The sequence below is a fragment of the Mirounga angustirostris genome, unplaced genomic scaffold, assembly GCF_029215605.1.
Source record: "Mirounga angustirostris isolate CCGP_5_RB_7025 unplaced genomic scaffold, mMirAng1.0.hap1 SCAF_17, whole genome shotgun sequence".
NCBI classification, from domain to species: Eukaryota; Metazoa; Chordata; class Mammalia; order Carnivora; family Phocidae; genus Mirounga; species Mirounga angustirostris.
Genome location: NW_026991725.1, coordinates 54,790,788 through 54,810,280, shown reverse-complemented (window position 1 = coordinate 54,810,280; position 19,493 = coordinate 54,790,788). Strand labels below are relative to the sequence as shown.

The 19,493-nt window shown below is 53.4% G+C and overlaps 2 protein-coding genes and 1 non-coding gene across 5 annotated transcripts in view; 1 reads left to right on the top strand and 2 right to left on the bottom strand.

The window, feature by feature from the left end:
• The first annotated feature begins 721 nt into the window (after positions 1-721).
• ADORA2B (adenosine A2b receptor) overlaps positions 722-19,493 on the top strand; it is a 26,663-nt gene continuing 7,891 nt past the window's right edge. For both annotated transcript variants that reach the window (XR_010408542.1, XM_045889776.2), the window contains exon 1: positions 722-1,171. Coding sequence is in view for 1 of the 2 variants with exons in the window: in XM_045889776.2 (XP_045745732.1) it covers positions 837-1,171 (335 nt within the window). In the remaining variant the exon portion in view is untranslated. The remainder of the gene's footprint in view (positions 1,172-19,493) is intronic.
• Positions 10,043-10,173, bottom strand: LOC123854818 (small nucleolar RNA SNORA18). Its single transcript, XR_006793376.2, has one exon. It is a non-coding gene; the product is annotated as a small nucleolar RNA SNORA18 (small nucleolar RNA).
• Positions 15,476-19,493, bottom strand: part of ZSWIM7 (zinc finger SWIM-type containing 7) — a 21,711-nt gene continuing 17,693 nt past the window's right edge. Inside the window, exons 7-8 of one of the 2 annotated variants that reach the window (XR_010408545.1) lie at positions 17,836-17,986; positions 15,476-15,608 (exon numbers count right to left, since the gene is read on the bottom strand). The gene's annotated coding sequence lies outside the window, so the exon portion shown is untranslated. Of the gene's footprint in view, positions 15,609-17,284; positions 17,987-19,493 lie in introns of those variants that run through there. The other variant, XR_010408544.1, reaches the window with a different exon arrangement.

Genomic DNA, 19,493 nt, shown 5'->3' with positions numbered 1-19,493 from the left:
TGTGCAGCGGCCGGGAGGGCAGAGGAGCAGGTGAGGCTGGGGAGCCTGGCGGGCGTAGGGGAGGGGCGGCGCAGAGCCGCACCGTTCTAGAGCCATCCTTGCCGTCGGGGTGTCGCGACCCGCAGGGACACATCAGGTGGGAACGTTCGAGTTCAGGCCCCTCGTCCCCTCCCTGCGGCATGTCGTCCACTTTGCAAGGCGAGCCCTGCCTGACCAGTGGGGTGCCCAGGGTTCGGGTGGGGGAGGCCCAAAGGGCTTCAAGGTCCTCAACGCGCCGCGCCCGGCGGTGGAGCGGCTGGGGGGCGTGGGTGGGGGGACTGGCGGGCGCCCGGGGGAGAGTCGGGTCCCAATCCCCCCGGCGGCCCCTCCTCTGCGTGCGCCGCGCCGCGTTGGTTGGCCGACAGTGCGACCGCTCGGGACACACCCACCGAGTTGGAGCCTAAGGGAAAGTTGGGGAACTTGACTTCGCCGGAGAGCGCCACCATACGACGCTTTGGGGGCCGCAGCCCGCGCCCCGGCGTGCGCTGTGGAGCCCCGTGTGGCCCCGCGTGGCCCCGCGCGGGCGCATAAGGGGTCCACGGCCTGGGAGAAGGGGCGGTGCTCCGCCGGGGGCGGGGAAGGGTCCGAGACGGGCGGGCGCGCCGGCCAATGGGCGTCGCCGCCTCCCCGCGGCCCCGCCCCCGGAATCCCGGGCCGGAGCGCGCGAGCCTGGCCGGTCAGACGCGAGTGGCGGACGCGCGGTGCGGGCGCTCAGGCCGTGCCCGGCGGGGCCCACGCGGCAACCGCGCGCCCAGCGCGGCCCGGGTAGGCGACGCAGGGGCTGGGTCGGCCCGGCCATGCCGCTGGAGGCGGAGGACGCGCTGTACGTGGCGCTGGAGCTGGCCATCGCCGCGCTGTCGGTGGCGGGCAACGTACTGGTGTGCGCGGCGGTGGGCACGTCGAGCGCGCTGCAGACGCCCACCAACTACTTCCTGGTGTCCCTGGCGGCGGCCGACGTGGCCGTGGGGCTGTTCGCCATCCCCTTTGCCATCACCATCAGCCTGGGCTTCTGCACCGACTTCCACAGCTGCCTCTTCCTCGCCTGCTTCGTGCTGGTGCTCACGCAGAGTTCCATCTTCAGCCTCTTGGCCGTGGCCGTCGACAGGTACCTGGCCATCCACGTCCCGCTCAGGTGAGGCGCGCGGCGCCCCCGCCCCGGGGCCGCGTCGAAGCCCCGCAAAGGAGCGCCCTCTCCGGGCCCAGGGTTGCTGGCCGGCGCGCGCACGCGGGGCGCCCCGAGCTCCGGTTCCCAGCCTGGAGGACGCCGGCCATTCCCAGAGACACGTGCGCCCGGGCTGCCCAGACCCGCTCGGTGCCCGGGGCCGGATCCGGGAGGCCTCTGCTCCCCCGGTTGCGCACGTGTTTTTAAGGCGATCTGCGTAGGGACAGCTCTAGGAGTTCTGGGGAGTGCGGTCCCTGGTCGCCGGCCCGCGGTGGAAACTTCGGGGAAAGCGCCACCCCAAGCGGGCGGGGGGAGGTCCGGGCGCGGGAGGTTTGGTCATGCCATCGCCTCCTCTGTGGCGAAAACTGTTTCCTTCCACCCGTCACCCGCGGCCGACCCAGAGCGAGGTTCCCAAACTGTTTCCTCCCACCCGCCGCCCGCGGCCGACGCCCGGGTCCAGAGCAGCGGCCGGACGCGCCCCCCCGAGTGCTGGGGGTCCAGGAGGCTGGGGAGGTCCCAGGGCAGCTTTGGACACTGGGACTTCGCATTGTCAGAATGGACACTACTCAAGACCCAACTTCAGAATGTACCTGCCACAAAACTAAGGCCAGGCCGGCCCAGGGGTAGGGGGTGGGAGGAGGACCCAGTTAACGCTCGGAACGTTAGGAACATCTGTGCCTGCCTGCTGAATGGTGACCCAAATCCCCTCCATATACTTTTTAAGAGTCAAAGTGCTGCCCCGTTGGCCAGTACGCACAGCCTCTGAGCCCCATGCTCGTGGTGTAACCTTGTTTACCCTCCACTGCCCTGTCCCAGCAGGCTGGGGATGAGCCAACAGGTTTTCAGAAAACGGGAGAATTTATGGGTGGTCTCTTCTGCCCAGTGAGAAAAATGTAGGTTTCAGGGGATGGAGCCAGCCAGCCCTGAGGGTGCAACCCCAGTGGTAGCTGATGATGGAATTCAGAGTTGAGCACTTGAAAGCAAGAGTATCAGGGAACCTCAGGGCCGATTGATACTATTTACTGCCTTCCCTGCCTGGGCCCTTTTGGCATTTCTGAGTTGGGTGAGCTTCGGATGGATCTCTTTGGGTTTGGAGCTGGGAAGGGAAACTGAGTCACAGGAGCAGGAAGGAAGGGAAGGAATTTATTGAGTGCCAACTGTGTGCCAAGTCTGAGAGGCAGTTTATATTACCCGTTTATCCTTTCATTCTTGCTGTAATTCAGAGGGTAGGTATTGGTACCTGTATCTTGTAGATAAGGGGGGTGGGTGGCTCAGGGAGATTAGAGTCTTGCTCAGGATGATGCATCTGGAATGAGTGTCGGCGCCAGGACTTGAACTCAGAGTTGGCACCGTATTCCACTGTGCCATTATCAGGCTGTCTTACAGGGCTGTGTGTGGGATCGGTGTTGAGGATGCAGGTAGAAAGCATACTGCCGTTTCTGGAAGCAGAATCTGTCTGCAGTCGATTGGTGGTTGTAAGGGAAATGTGTTTGAGGGAATTGGCCGGGAGAAGGCGCCTAGAAGCCTTTTGAGCAGGCAGACATGCTGAACCTGGGAGTTGTGGGTTGTGTCCTTGCTCCCAGTGGGAACAGGAACCTCCTGCCGGGCTGTGGGCCTGATCTGTGTGTCCAGGCCTTTCCACCTGCTGCTGCCCTTGGCATTGGACCAGGAGGCCTTGTGCATTCCACTAGGTGACCAAGCCCCGAGATTTCCAAGGCTTGGGGCAGCATGGTATAGCCTCTTAGGGGTCCTCTTCCTGCCTCTTGGTCTTCATGCTGGTGACTGGATGGCCTTTGGGACTGTTTGCATCCGGCAGGCAGGCAGTCCCAAGCTCCCAGCCTGAGTTGCCCATTAAACAGATGCCCCTTGGCTTTGCTCCAGGCAAAGGCCCAGAGAGACCCCCCCCCCACCACCACCACCAGGAGTTACTGGAAGAATCCCTTGTGCCCCACGGAGCAGGAAGTTCCATTTAAGTTGAAATCTGTTGGTTCTTGTCCTGGTTTGTGTTGGGCGGGGTCTTGAAAAAAAAATGGGTGTGAGTGTGTTAAGGGGAAAGCAGTGTGAATCACAGGCCCTTAACTTCTCCTTTGCATTTGCCAAGGGCAGTGGGGGGGAGATGCAGGAGTAGGGTGGGAGGAATGGTCAGTTGGGAGGCGCCGCAGAGCTCATCCCCTTCCTGGCCTCTTGGTCTGCCCACGAGAGTTCAGAGGTGTGGAAGAAGGGTGTGCTGGCAGCCTCTTCTCCCCGCCCCGGGAAGGTTCTGGCATCTGACCTGTCCCTGGCACCAACCCCCACCCTCACCGGTTGGAGAGGGTACAGGTTCTCAGGGCTCCTGAGCCCTCCTGGGGGAAGATCCCTCAGCTGCTAGCACTTCCTGCTGCTGGGGGCTATGGCCCCCTATGGGCAGGCTAAGATGCAGGATTACAGGGCCCTGCTGGGTCAGAATCTCTGGGGTGGGGTATGGGGAGGAGATTCCAGTGTCAGTATCTTTAACCGGGTAATTGGCAGGCCCTTGGACTTGGCCTTGGTCCCCCCCAGGTCACAGGTGTGGCGGGCTCCAACAGCATCCGTGCCCCACGGCTCTGGGTTCGAGGCCCGAGTGGTCAGCCAGCCGTGAGCACAGCCCAAGGCCGCAGAGACCGCAGGCCCCACCTGCCACCCAGTTGCCAAGGCTAGTGTTTTAGTGGCATCAGGGAGATCACAGTGCAGAGGGAAAGGGGAGCCCCAAGGTCATGCTGGGCACAAACATGACAATTTTGGCTGGACTTGAAAAGGAGCCGTGTCTGCTCACGCCAGGCACTGTCCCGGGCCTTCAGAGTGAGGGGCGCCCACACACAGAAGAAAGGCCGCTTCCTCTAGTTCAAGTCCACGTGGTTCTGAGGTTGGCCCCAGTGGAGGGTCCACTTGGACTGGTGCGGTCGTGGGGCACACAGCAGAGCCCGGAGTGCTTCCCCCCTGCAGGCCCAGGGCGGGGGCGGGCGGGGGTGGGGGGGTGGGGTGGGGTGTGTCTGCCTTCAGCTGCTCTCCCCACCCCCCACCCACACTTCACCCTCAGGCCAATTCATGGCCAGAGCATTTCCTCCCTAATCTAATCCTGTTCCCATTGGGGCCCCAACCCCCGCGCTGAGCTGTGGGGGTGCGCGGTGACTATGTGATTCATCTCTTGGCCACCAAAGGGAAGGGGGCGTGTCAGCCTCCCCGTTCCCTTTGCCACCTGGAGGGCTTTCCTCGGTGCCACGGCCAGTCTGAGGTGGTTCCTGAAGACGCCTTAGCAGGACCGCGCCTCGGGTGACAGTGCAGCCTCCGCTGAGCCTCCCTTAGCGGACTCAACCGTACGGTAGGAGTTGGCAGGGGATTCTGAGTGTTTTTTACAAAGTGTTTTTTGTCTTTTTTTAAATTGAGCTACAAATCTCATAGGAGAAGATTCACCTTTAGTGTTGTCAAAATAAAGCTAAGAAAGAATTTCAGCTCTGGCTCATACCCCTCCCACCTTCCCAGGGACACTCCTCCGTGAGTCCTCCCTTCTTCCGCATCCGTGTTCTCTTTCTCTTCCAGACCATTCCCATTGTCGTGAGTCGAATGGTGGCCCCCCTGAGTGCATGTTCTAACCCCCCAGAACCTGTGGACGTTTCCCTTACGTGGGAAAGGAATGAATGGTACTTTCTCTGTATCTTGAGACAAGGACTTTGTCTTGGATTATCTATCTGGTGGCCCCTAAATGCCATCACATCTTTAGGAAACAGACCTGCGGAGAGGGAGGACAAGGCCACGTGAACATGGAGGCGGGGCCCGGAGGGATGCTGGGGGCAGCCAGCAGAAGCGGGGAGAAGCCTGGGCCGGCTCGGGCCCTAGAGGCTCGGGCCCTAGAGCCTCTGGCGGGGAGCACGGCCCTGCCGCCTGGCTTGCAGGCTTTAGCCTCGAGCACTTTGAGGGGATAAATAGTTTCGAGCCATCAGGCTTGGGGCCCTTTCAGGATGCCCTGAAATCCACTCCCGCCCCCACCCCCAGTGGAGTCCTTTGTGGCCCTCCGCCCTGAGCTTCTCCAGCGAGTCTTCCGCTCAGTTTACCTCCTGTGGGTCGAATCTGACGGTCCCTTCTTGGACCTCACCACACATGTCCTCCCAGCGGCCCCTGGGCCAGCTCCTGGGATCCCCGCCTCATCTGCCCCGGCTCCCCCGTAGCCATTCTCCAGAATGCTGCCAGAGACGAGGATTTGAGTCTTAAATCAGATCGCCTCGTTCCCCTGCTTAACTCCGGGCCGTGGCGCCTAGGAGTAAAATGCCAATGTGGCACCACGACCTGGCCTCTGCCCACCCACCTTGTCCCCTCCCCGCCTCGCCCACCACAGCCTCACGGGGGCCCAGGCTCTTTTCCCCAGGCCAGTCTGAAGAGCCTTCTCCCGGCCCCTGCCTTCATTTATCACTGACTTGGCCCTAAAGTAGGTCTTTACCTGGTCGTGGGTTATGGTCTCTTTCTGCCCCGGGCATGAGCTCTTTGACTCCCAGGAGGGGCTTGTTCTTTTTTTTTTTTTAATTTTTTATTGTTATGTTAATCCCCATACATTACATCATTAGTTTTAGATGTAGTGTTCCATGATTCCTTGTTTGTCCATAACACCCAGTGCTCCATGCAGAATGTGCCCTCCTCAATACCCATCACCAGGCTAACCCATCCTCCCACCCCCCTCCCCTCTAGAACCCTCAGTTCGTTTTTGAGAGTCCATCGTCTCTCATGGTTCGTCAACCCCTCCGATTTCCCCCGCTTCATTCTTCCCCTCCTATCTTTTTTTTTTTTCCTTAACATATATTGCATTATTTGTTTCAGAGGTACAGATCTGAGATTCAACAGTCTTGCACAATTCACAGCGCTTACCAGAGCACATACCCTCCCCAGTGTCTATCACCCAGTCACCCCATCCCTCCCACCCCACCCCCCACTCCAGCAACCCTCAGTTTGTTTCCTGAGATTAAGAATTCCTCCTCAGTGAGGTCATATGATACATGTCTTTCTCTGATTGACTTATTTCGCTCAGCATAATACCCTCCAGTTCCATCCACGTCGTTGCAAATGGCAAGATCTCATTCCTTTTGATGGCTGCATAATATTCCATTGTGTGTGTGTGTGTGTGTGTGTGTGTGTGTGTGTGTGTGTGTGTATACACCACATCTTCTTTATCCATTCATCTGTCTATGGACATCTTGGCTCTTTCCACAGTTTGGCTATTGTGGACATTGCTGCTATAAACATCGGGGTGCACGTACCCTTTCGGATCCCTACTTTTGTATCTTTGGGGTAAATACCCAGTAGTGCAATTGCTGGATCATATGGTAGCTCTATTTTCAACTTTTTGAGGAACCTCCATACTGTTTTCCAGAGTGGCTGCACCAGCTTGCATTCCCACCAACAGTGTAGGAGGGTTCCCCTTTCTCTGCATCCCCGCCAACATCTGTCGTTTCCTGACTTGTTAATTTTAGCCATTCTGACTGGTGTGAGGTGGTATCTCATTGAGGTTTTTGATTTGTATTTCCCTGATGCTGAGCGATGTTGAGCATTTTTTCATGTGTCTGTTGGGCATTAAATGTCTTCTTTGCAGAAATGTCTGTTAATGTCTTCTGCCCATTTTTTTTTTAAAGATTTTATTTAATTATTTGACAGATAGAGACACAGTGCGAGAGGGAACACAAGCAGGGAGAGTGGGAGAGGGAGAAGCAGGTTTCCCGCCAAGCAGGGAGCCCGATGTGGGGCTCGACCCCAGGACGCTGGGATCATGACCTGAGATGAAGGCAGACGCCCAATGACTGAGCCACCCAGGTGCCCCCGTTTTTCCATTTCTTTGTGTCTTCCTCAACAAACTCAACCAAAGAGGCAAAGGATCTGTACTGAGAAAACTATAGAACATTCTTGATCATATTCTTATCTCCCCTTTCTCTGTTCTTTCCTTCTGGGAGTTGTAATCGATGGGTGGAGACTTCCCCTCCTTGACTGATCTTTGTCTCTCTTTTTTTTAAGATTTATTTATTTATGTATTTATTTGACAGAGAGAGCACAAGCAGGGGGACCGGCAGAGGGAGAAGGAGAAGCAGACTCCATGCTGAGCAGGGAGCCTGATGCGGGGCTCAATCCCAGGACCCTGAAATCATGACCTGAGCTGAAGGCAGACGCTTAACGACCAAGCCACCCAGGCGCCCCTCTTTTTTTTTTTTTTTTAAAGATTTATTTATTTGACAGAGAGAGAGAGCACAAGCAGGGGGAGCGGCAGAGGGAGAGGGAGAAGCAGACTCCATGCTGAGCAGGGAGCCCAATGTGGGGCTCGATCCCAGAACCCTGGGATCATGACCCTCATGAGTCGAAGGCAGACGCTTAACCGACCGGGCCACCTGGGCACCCCTGATCTTTGTCTCCTAAAAGTTCTCTTATATATGAGTTTCCAGCACTTTAGCTTTTTATTCTCCTCTGGAAGAATTCCTTGACTTTCCCTCCCTAGTTTCTCTATAGTTTTTTTGAATGTTAGCATTCATATTTTTACTTTTGATTTGAGGTTAACAATTTTTGAGTCGGTTTTGAAAAAAACCTTTTTTGGATTCGCATGGTTCAGACTCCTTCACGTGGCACAAAGTGTATGTAATCAGAACTTCCTCCCATCCCCTCTTCCATCGCGAGGTCTCATGCTGCAGCTTGGGGAGAGGGTGGGGGGTGAAGGGGGTCCATGCTCCATGGGAGATGGGGGGACAATGAACAGAAGAGTGAGACAGCCCACAAAGCTGGTGCACAGGCGGTCTTTCCCTTGATTTCCATTTCTCCTCTAAATCCCATTCTGGCACCTGCTGGCTACTGGACTGGAGCTTCTCTTCCTGGCCCTCCCTGTTTCTGATGTAGGGCCCTTCCCCATCCTGATGATCCTGCGTGCCCTCTGGTTTCTGGAAACTCCTTAAAATCTCTGGTTTGCTGCTATTACCCTCCACTTCTACTTTTAGGATGGTTATGAGTTATTTTCCTTCTCTGTTTCTCTACTGTCATTTAAATGGGATTTTTCTGAGAAGTGATAACTAAGTGGGACCTGGAAGGCCAGTGTAGGAATTTCATCAGGAGTTTGATGTGGTCAGGTTTGCATTATAGAACGGGCACTCTGGCGGACAGCAAGGGGGATGGATGGGAGGCGACAAGATTGGGTAAAGTTGCCCAGCTGTCCTGTAGGTGTGAAGGAAGAAAGCGTGACCAGGGCAGGGGCCGTGTAAATGGAGGCGGAGCCTAGAGATAGTCGAGATGCATAAGCTCGGGACTTCTGCACTGGGGATGGTTGATGTCTGAAGCCAGCCAAGAGGTCTGGCAGAGTTTGAGGCAGAGAGGGGTCACAGGTGAAGCCTCATCGCCAAGAGACCAGGACAGGAAAGAATCCTAAGGACCAAGTATGGGCCCTCCGACCATAGTCCGCGAACAAGGACCAGAGACGTGGCGGGTCGGGCCAGGCAGGGTGGACTCAGGGTGTGAACTATGTGGTCAGCCTATGTGATTGCGCATGGATCTCTACTGACTCCACACACTGAGAATCTTGGGGCTAGAAGACGGGATCTTTGGGAACAGGTTCCAGAGAACTTGCTGACTTGGTTGGATGTTGGGCATGACAGGGAAGGGAGGAGTCCAGAGTGACCCCGTCCTCCCACACATGGGGCCTTCGGGGAAGCGCACAGGTTATGGCCAAGTGATACAGTAGGTGGTTGAGCTTGCAGCTTGGGGAGTTTGGGCCGGGTGGTCCTTCCACGCTGGCTCTGGGGCCACCTCCTCCAGTTTTGTGGGGCTCCAGCATTGTTCATTTCCCCAGCCTCTTGCATGGCAGCCTCTTTCCTCTGCAGGCTCTTTCCCTCACTGAACGTACTCAGGTTCCTCGCCCCTCTCTGAGCCTCACCTTCTTGGTTTACTGATTGTTTTGCTGCAATCCTACCACCCACAGACGTCCCAGAGCGGCTTTCTGTAGATGACCTCTCGATTTCCAATGCTGATTTCAATACCACTGTCAAATCTGCTTTTTTTTTTTTTTTTAATTAAAAAAGTTTTGGAGGGGTGGGCACCCGGGTGGCTCAGTCGGTTAAGCATCTGCCTTCGGCTCAGGTCATGATCCCAGAGTCCTGGGCTCCCAGCTCAGTGAAGAGTCTGCTTCTCCCTCTGCCCCTCCCCCTGCTCATGCGTGCTTTCTCTCTCTCAGATAAATAAATAAAATATTAAAAAAAAACTAAAGGAAAAGATTTCCTATAAAAAATATTTTTAAGTCAATAAATTTTTATTTAAGGAATTTTATATATGATTCTTTCCACTGCCAATCACCTAAGTTCCTCCAAAGTCAGAATCATAATCTTTAAAATAGTCCTTTTGAAAAGAACTTTTGGGGCACCTGGGTGGCTCAGTGGGTTAAGTGTCTGACTCTTGATTTTGGCTCGGGTCAGGCTCTGCCCTAAGCGTGGAACCTTCTTGAGGTTCTCTCTCTCTCTCTCTCTCTCTCTCCCTCTGCCCCTCCCCCTGCTTGCACATGCATGCTCGCTCTCTAAATAAATAAATAAAATTTTTGTTCAATCCATGGTTGTCACTGTCAGTCCACAATTCTTTCACTTGGGCGTCTTTGATCTCTACTTGAATATGGACATATTTCAGAAATTCCCCACCTGTAATCTTTGGGATCCACTTTCTTTACTTTAGGGCCACGTTTAGGGTCAGAGTAGATGGATCTGCCTGCTTCTCAACTTCAGACACCCCCTAGACTGTCACACCCTAGAATTGCAGATTGTAGGAATTGGCCAATGCCTGAGGTTTAAAAAATGTGACTGTTAGGTCTTTCATAGTTTTAGACGATCATGTCCTGTAGTTCTTTTCCACGGATCTAACACATAGTTCTGTGAATAAAGGAAACCACACGTGTTCTGTATGAGGCGTTCCCAACGATGTAGGTCTACAGAAAAAACACCATCTGGATAAACCTCAGCTGCTTTATTTATTTATTTGTTTATTTATTTATTTAACATAGAGAACTTTAAAGCTTTATTGAAAGATGTTACAGAACAGGTCCTCTCAGTTACTTTTTTTTTTTTTTTTTTTCCAATTTGGGTTTCTTATATCCTTCCCCAGTCACTTCTCTTTGGTCCCATCTAGTCTCACATCTGGTCTCTCCGCATCCGAGCTTGCCCTCCTAGCCCATTCGTTACAAGACAGCGGTCTTTCTAAAACAAAAACCTGATGGCCCCTCCTTCCTTTACCTAATACTCCCAGTGCCTTAGGATAAGGTCCCAGCTCTCTCCCTGGACAAATACTCTCTACCTGATGTTATGTCCGTTTGGATCCATCACGCGAGAAGGCGTGCCATCTCTATGTGTCCCATTGTTGGGGTCTTACTCTGATCACTTGGTTACAGCTGTGTCTGCCAGAGCTCAGGCACTGGAAGGGTATGTTTTCCCCACCGATGACTCTTGCCTGAGTCAGTTATTACCATGTAAAACGGCAGTTTTCTTTCTTTTCATTCCTTCCATCTTGATCAGTTGGCGTTCTTCATAAAAAAGAGTTTTAGCTTCTCCCTGCTCCTCCTTAAAAATTATTTTTTTAAGTATCAGAATGGACTTATGGGGTTTTATTTTCATTCAATGTGTTCTAATCTGTGTGTGTTTCTCATTTTGATGCCCAAAATGAGCCAGTGGAGCCCACTCAAGTTCACTTCGAGAAGCGTTCCCATCAGTTTTTTGAGCACTTCCTTACTTTCTGTCACGGGAAGGTTTTGCAAGCTCACATTGTGTTTTCGGCTTTGGAATCAGCCATTTCTCCAAGGAGCGCCGTTTCCTTTCAGTGGAGAATGGTATTTAGAAACCAAGATTTGGGTCAGTGTGTTCATTACCCCCGGAGCGTCCTTTCTGCTAGGCCCTCACAGTGAAAGAACTAGGAGAGTTTCCCTTTTTTAAATAATGAGTCGGAAGAACTCTTGCTTACAGGAGGATGCCATCTCATTAATGAGTAGGAATGCTTGAGGTAAGCGAATCATCATTTGGCAACTACCATAGTAATAACTCGTTCAGGCAAGAATCATCAATAGGTGCTAAAACTCATTGGTCAAAGTCTGATGAGGAGCAAGATATGTAGTCTCAAAGTACCTTTTCCAAGAGATCTGCTAAATCCAAAGGGAAAAATCGTTACAGTGCAGAAACCTGGCAGAAACCATGGTAACCAGGTGATCCAAGCTAACATCATCAGTAATGGGACATATCGATATTACGTGCCTCCTGATGGCACAGTGTGGGAGGTACTTTATGGGGGAGAAGACAAGGTATCTTTTTATTCTCTGGTTTGGTTTCAGGCAGGGGTCCTTTCTCTTAGCGCCTCTTACTTCATTTGAAAATCAGAGTCTGGGGGCGCCTGGGTGGCTCAGTTGGTTAAGCCACTGCCTTCGGCTCAGGTCATGATCCCGGGGTCCTGGGATCGAGCCCCGCGTCGGGCTCCCTGCTCAGCATGGAGTCTCCTTCTCCCTCTGACCCTCCCCCCTCTCATGCTCTCTCTATCTCATTCTCTCTCTCAAATAAATAAACAAAATCTTAAAAAAAAAAAAAAAGAAAATCAGAGTCTGGAGCCCAGCAAACCGCGGGCTGTCCCCGAGTCCCCCCCGATACATGAAAACCAAAATGTGAGACTCACCAAAAAAACAGCCTCCAAGGTGAACTCTGGGAGACCCGGTCCTGGTCCCCATCTTCAATCTCAGTGGGTTGAATCACCGTCAGACCACGGTGGACTGTCTCCTAGCCGTAGGAGGCTGGTGGGGAGTGCTGACGGCTTTCTTTTCAGCCACCTGCATTCTTCCTCCATCGTTCTCGGGTGACTGCAAAGGACAAGTGGCATCCTGTCCAGCTATCTGTACATGCAGCAGTGGGCCCAGCTCAGGCCCCTGCCAGGTCGGCCGCTGGGATTCAGCCAAGTCCGAACCTGTTAGAGTAGATGAGAACCCCCGCCGCCAGGAGCCGGAGTAGCTGAGGGTCCTGGCCTCCTTGGAAGCACTTGGCCTGAAGGTAGGCTCTGGTGACCACAGCTGTCACCGGGCACGTAGGCAGGTGCTGTCCTTATGTCGGGCTGCCCCCCACACTAGAGCTAGGACCGTCACAGACGGTGGGGACAAGGCAGAGAGCCCTCTGTGCATTTACCACAAATGGTCACCGAGAGACCTTCCCGCTCCCAGACCTGAAATACATGTACGTAGAACCAAATGGTGTCTACTCTTTTTGCGAACGAATGATTTTATGTGTTTCTCAAAAGTTTGATAGAATTCATTAGTGAAGTCATCCTGGTCTTTTTTTTTTTTTTTTTAAGTCATCCTGGTCTTAAGTGTCCTTCTTGGGAAGCTTTGTGGCTGTGTATTCTCTTTCTTTAATAGAGACAGTGCCATTCAGATTCTCTGTTTTTCTGTCCATGACAACTTTTTTTTATTTAAAAAAAACTTTTTTTTTTACAAAATTTTATTTATTTGACAGAGACACAGCGAGAAAGGGAACACAAGCAGGGGGAGTGGGAGATGGAGAAGCAGGCCTCCCGCCGAGCAGGGAGCCCGATGCGGGGCTCGGTCCCAGGACCCCGGGATCATGACCTGAGCCGAAGGCAGACGCTTAACGACTGAGCCACCCAGGCGCCCCCATGACACCCATTCACAAACCCTTTTCGTTTGGTTCCATGAGAAAGCTGAAGCAGCTACTCAGCACAAAGACGTCCCTTTTCTGCAGATCGCTTCTTGTGAACTATAGGCTGAAGCTCAAGCCAGACACGTTCCCATGCCCCCTGCCTTGTTTCGCTTAGAGCTACCGAGTGGCCGTTAAACATGTCTGTGTGATTAAGACCAGAGTCCTGTTCTCTTGTAAATTCAGGCTCCCGTTCAGCACTTGTGTGCCCAGCCCACGGTTGGTGCTTTGGATTCAGCAGTGAGCGAGATGGAGTCTTGCCATTAAGGAGCGCGTGCTTCGGTGGAAGGAGACACAAAATATGGTTATGTGGGAGGTTTGGGGAAGGGGCGCCGTGGGGATCGGGGGGTCCCTGGGGAGCACGGCGCAGCACCTCAGGACACACTGGTCTGCTTCCCTGTGAACTTCTGTAATGTGAGCTCGTGCACGTGTCATGGGTGGAGAGGGGGAGAATGCTGGTCCCCTGCAGACTGCTTTGGTTCATCCATGGTTTGGCCCCGGTGGAAGGGCTTGGGATCGTGGGAGTAGCTATCAGCAGGAAAGGAAAAAGCCCTCTGTTCAACGGCTGTGGCGCAGGAGCCCAAAGGGGAACAGGGAGGAAGAAAAAACCCATCTGGGCTGGCTTCTTTCGAAAGCCGTCTCCCAGCCTGGCCCACCGTGCGCTGCTTAATTACAGCCCCCTGGCTCTGGACAGCTCTTTCATCAGCCTCGTCCTGGCACTTCCCAGCCTTGCTCTAATTCAGGTTTTGCCAGAATTTCCACTAGATTTTTTGAGTGCATTTTTAATATTCACTGTGGCAGCCTCCAGCCCCGCCGAGCTGCTTGCTCGGGTGCTCCGAGTCGTTAGTGTTCTGGTTATGACATTTTATAGGTTTTGAGGGGGTCTGTCCTAACCCAATTTCGATATACATCCTGTTATCATTTGTGGGCACTTTTAGGGAACATGAAGTTTTCCTAAAGTGTATATTCACATGCTCTAAAGCAGAAATGTTTGTATTAGGAATACAATGCGACAGGACTCCACACACATCTCCCTAGAGCTGTGCGTCCATAAAGTGCTTTGAACACCTTCTCTCTCTGTTAAAAGCCCCGGCAGCCATGGGGGTGGGTTCTGCAGCCGCTTTTGTCCCCATTTCTCCGCCGCCAGAGTGCAGCCCTCCCTCCCCCCCTCCCCTCCACCAGGGCAGCCACCCAAGGGCATATGTTGATCTCAGAGCACCCGGGAGCTGGGAATCCTGATTTCTAAGGCCAAGAAGGCGGCCTGGCCTGAGCGGAGGGTGGCAGAGCCCGGGAGGGAGGAGACCCTGCCCCAGAAATAGGCCAGCCCTTGTTGTGCGGAACTTGGCGATTCCGCTTTGCCTTATGTAACCTCAGTGTCCACACTGTTCCCTTTGTTGAGTCCCTCCTTGTGACCGTTTTTCTGTCAATCTCCTTAGCTAATGAGCCCCTTCGAGGGAGAACGGGTGGGTCACAGCCCAGCCCCGTGTCCAGCAGAGAGCAGCAGAGCCAGGACTTTCCCAGAACACCCCTTTTGTGTGGGAGAGGATTGCTTGGGCTTGTTTGGGATAATAAAGCTGCTTATGCTTCCTTTAGTCATCTCTACATTTTATTGACACCTCCTACATTGGGGACCTATGTCCGGCTTCCTCAGCCTCACTGTCATGCTCGGTGCCCCCCCCCCCCCCCCAGCCGGGCAGAGACTGGCATAGGGGCAGATGGAGGGGAAAAACTTGACCCCTGCCTTTCGGGAATGTTTTGGGGACACACGCGCGTGCGCGCGCAGGAGGATGTTGTGGGAGCCGCTGGTGTAGAGGGAGGAAAGCACGGAATCCGCAGGCCGGAGGTGGGGCCAGGGAAGGAGACAGGCATTCTGGAAGGGGACGGGGCCACAACGGCTGCAAGGAGGAGGTGAGAGGACAGGGCAGGAGGTTACTAGAGCCTTCGTGAGACGCCAGGGAGCCCAGGGGTCATCCCTGGTAGCATCCTGCTTGGTGCGGGGACACCTGCCTGCTTTCTCCAGCATCCCCGACTATCTCCCATCGGGGCCTGGGCCCGGGCATGGGTCTCGGGGACACCGTGTGCCATTACGGAGCTGGAGTGCCCGCGTAAACGTTTTTGTCTTTGCAGCCCATGCTTCTCCCGTGGGTCTGGCTGTTCCTCCAGCAGAGTAAAGGAAGTCTCTGCGCTGCCTTTTAAGGACTGCTTACCAAGAAAGTGGTGGGGGCCTCTTGCTTCAAGCCCTCCATTCCCTCGTGGCCAGCTCCGGAGGGGAGGTCCCTGGCGCCAGCGAGCAGCTCCGGCAAGGGCAGATGTGTGCGGGGAGGAAAGCGAAGCGGCTGCCCCCGAGGTGGGCCTGTGGCTCAGTGACCGGCGGAGGCGGGAGCCGGGACTGGGGAGAGGAGCCATCCGGTCCCGAGCAGGGAAAGGACTACTTGTGGCCAAACTGGAGTCACGTTAGATGGAGTTTGTGTCCTGACTGCAGTTCGGGGCAGCAGGCCAATAACGTAAGCCCTCTGAGCCTCGGTTTCCACGTCTGTAGACTGGAGCGAGCCCAGCTGTGACCTGAGAGGCACGGTCTGAGCGCGACGGGAAGGCCGCCTGGAGGAGGTGCGTCGGCGGCGCGGGCCCAGTGTCACGGCTGGGGGGAGCGGGTCTGCAGGCGCGGGGCCCCAGGACTTCGATCATGTGGTTCAAAGGCTGCCAGAGTGGGAAACGATCTACCAGTTAGGAGGAAATGAGGGAGGAAACCTTGTTTTAGATGAAGAAAGGAATGATGAACTTTTCTTTTTTTTCTCCTTTAAAGTGTCAAGTACTCTTGGCACATTAAAGATGAAAATGGAGATGCGGATTTAGTCTCCTCTTTAGCCGAGTATTTTAGCGCTTCCTCTTGGTTCTCTCCACCCTCCTTTCCCTAGTCGTGTCCCGTTCCCTCCCGCAAAAGACACGCACCTTTGATGTTCCCGTTGTCCGGACACGCAGCCCCCACCCCCTGCCGCCCTTGTGCGCGCCCGCCGCACCTGCCACCCAGCCCAAGCGTCCGCACCCTGGTCTGCGCTCCTGTCTTTCTCACTCTTCCTCGGCCTCGCACTTCCACGGGTCGGCCTGCACCTCATCCTCAACAGGGGCTGCCGCGCTGTCAGAACCACAGAGGCAGGCATCCCACCACATAGTTCTAGCAAGTTCCTCTTGCCCTCGCTGAGACACCTCGGCCTCCCCGCTCCCTCGGGGGATGGCTTTTCTTCCGTGGCTGAGGTGACCACAGCTCTCAAAGGTCTTCTAGCCACCGGGCCCTCCCCCTCCTGCCCTGGCCTTGTCCTCCTCCTTCCTTCTGCCACAGCGGCGTGTCCCTCCACACGAGCCCTGGACCCACATCCTCCAACCTCCTCAGATTCTCAGCCGCTTTAATAGTCTGGCCTTTTTTGTACGTCTTCTCTCTCTCTCGGGATCGTTTTCATCAGGATACTAACATTCAGCATTCTCTTGCCCTTAATCCCCTTGATACTGTTTCCGTGTAACGAATTAAAAAACATTAGTGCATGGGAGGGGAAAAGTCCTAGGAATCATCCGCAATTTTTTTTTTTTAAAGATTTTATTTATTTATTTGACAGAGAGACACAGCGAGAGAGGAAACACAAGCAGGGGGAGTGGGAGAGGGAGAAGCAGGCTTCCTGCGGAGCAGGGAGCCCGATGCGGAGCTCGATCCCAGGACCCTGGGATCATGACCTGAGCCGAAGGCAGACGCTTAACGACTGAGCCACCCAGGCGCCCCCATCCGCAATTTTTCATCTTCCTACATCCAACCCGTTTTCAGGACCTGTTGGTTCTCCCTCCAAAGGGCAGATCTGTCGGCACCATCTTTGCTGTCACCCTGGTCCACGTCAACAGTTTCTCTTGAATGCACCACCAAAAGAGTTTCCTAATTGATCTGCTTTTCTTCTTCCCTAAAATTCAGTCTCCATACCGTGGGCTTTACAAAACATAAATCGGCACCATTCCCTTGCTTAAAATAAGTCTTCAACAGTTTCCCACTGCACTTGGAATATCAAAATTTAGATTCCTTCCCATGGCCTATGAGCTGGCCCCTGCCTCGTCTTAGGTCACTCAGTTCCTTTTGCTTCTTTAGGGAAGTACAATCCTTTCCTGTCTGAAAGCCTTATCATGCTGTTCTGACTAGAATGCTCTCCTCTCCACTCTTCTAATTTTTTTTTTTAAGATTTTATTTATTTGACAGAGACACAGCGAGAAAGGGAACACAAGCAGGGGAAGGGGGAGAGGGAGAAGCAGGCTTCCTGCGGAGCAGGGAGCCCGATGTAGGGCTCGATCCCAGGACCCTGGGATCATGACCTGAGCCGAAGGCAGACGCTTAACGACTGAGCCACCCAGGAGCCCTCACTCTTGTAATTTTTTACTCCTTCTGAACCTAGCTTTGCTTAAGAGGCCTTTCCAGCATCCTCTGTCCAAAGTCTTCCTGTTTTTCTCTTACCTGCATCCTATTCATTTTGGTGTGGCTAAACTCATTCTGATTTGTAATGACACGTTTGTGTGTTTACTTGTTTCTTTTTTTTTCTTTTAAGGTTTTATTTATTTTTCAACAGAGGGAGAGAGACAGCAAGAGAGGGAACACAAGCAGGGGGAGTGGGAGAGGGAGAAGCAGGCTTCCCGCTGAGCAGGGAGTCCGATGCAGGACTCGATCCCAGGACCCTGGGATCATGACCTGAGCCGAAGGCAGATGCTTAACGACGGAGCCACCCAGGCGCCCAACTTGTTTACTTTCTCTCTCGTTTGCTTTACAACCCAGGAGGGCTGTGATTATGTTTCCAGTGATTAACAGAGGGCCTGGTCCGAAGGAAGAGCTCTGAATGAAATAATGAACCAACGGGGAAAAAAGCTGTATTTGGGGGGGGTTCACAAAGTGATGAGCAGCTGCTCCCCTGATGGACTCACCTGCTTTAAGTCAGTTGAGCATAAAAGTAGTTTTTCACACATGCAGGATCCAGCAGTTTTGAGTTCAGATGTAGGTGGATTCCGGTTGTTGTTCTGAGCTCTGGTGGGAAGCTACCCCCTGTGATCCCTCCATGTACAGTGTCTAATGTTGCTTTAAAAAAAAAAAAAAAGTCAAGTAAAATAAGCCCCAGCATAATGTGGTACAAGGAACACAGGTTGAGAGTCCTGACCTAGCTTTGGTCTCTGGTTCTTTTATTGCTTTTGTTACTCAAAGACTTTGTATCTCTGTTCCCTCATTTGTGAAATAAGAGAGTTTTGATTAGAAGAGAGAAAAGTCCCTTCCAGTTTGTATGCTTTTGGCTGCTGGTTAACAGTGGCTTAAGCAATCAAGACATTTAATGATTTCTTGAACTCGAATGTGGAGCCATGATGGTTCTAGGGTTGGTGCAGTGGTTCAGAGAGGTCGTGAAAGACCCGGGCTCTTTCCTTCCTTCTTCTTTGCCGTTGCTTTGTCTCCAGGCTAGCCCCTCATGGTCACAAGATGGTTGCTGCAGCTTTAGGCATCACGGCCTCCCATCAGAGCATCAAAAGCAAAAAGGGATGGGCGAGGGGGAAGAGCCCTCCTCATGGGTCTCTCTCCTTTTATCAAGAAGTAAAATCTTTCGGGGTGCCTGGGTGGCTCAGTTGTTAAGCGTCTGCCTTCGGCTCAGGTCATGATCCCGGGGTCCTGGGATCGAGCCCTACATCGGGCTCCCTGCTCAGCGGGGGGCCTGCTTCTCCCTCTCCCACTCCCCCCTGCTTGTGTTCCCTCTCTCGCTGTCAAATAAATAAATAAAATCTTAAAAAAAAAAAAAAAAAGTAAAATCTTTCCTGGAAGTACCCTAGCAGACTTCCTTTTGTCTCATTGGCCGAAACCACCTCATGTATCCACTCCGTACCAGAGAATTTGCTTACCCCAAATACAGTTCATCCCGGCCCTGGACTGGCCTGTATTCAACTGTACTCAATTAAATACAGTTGAATCCTGTGAACAACAAAAGAGAAAGGGCAGGCTTCTGAGGAAGTGGCCTCATAGATCTAAATTCCTGTGATTCTAAGTGCCTGGCTTGTAGGGAGGCTGCCTGGTTATTCTGCAGGGAGCGACTGCATTCTCTGGTGGGGTAATGGACAGGAATAACTTTTTTTTTTTTTAAGGAATGGCTGTAGATTCCTGAATGAGGAGGGAAGCAGAAAGGATTTAGAAATAGATGGATTCTTTTTTTTTTTTAAGATTTTATTCATTTGAGAGAGAGAATGACAGAGAGAGAGTGCATGAGAGGGGAGAGGGTCAGAGGGAGAAGCAGACTCCTCGCTGAGTGGAGAGCCTGATGCGGGACTCGATCCCGGGACTCCAGGATCATGACCTGAGCCGAAGGCAGTCGCTTAATGACTGAGCCACCAGGCGCCCCTAGAAATAGATGGATTTATTGGCCAAGGAAAATTCAGTGAGCAACGGAGCCCAGCAGGTCATTTGTAGTAAAGGCCCCACGATCGTGCTGCCCATTGCAGAGAGTTGCCCTCAGAGGGAGGAGGAAAGATTAGGGATCACTGTCACTTACGAGGCAAGATCTCTGTTAACTTCCTCAGCAAACTGTACCAGTTCCCCTGCCTCCAGACCT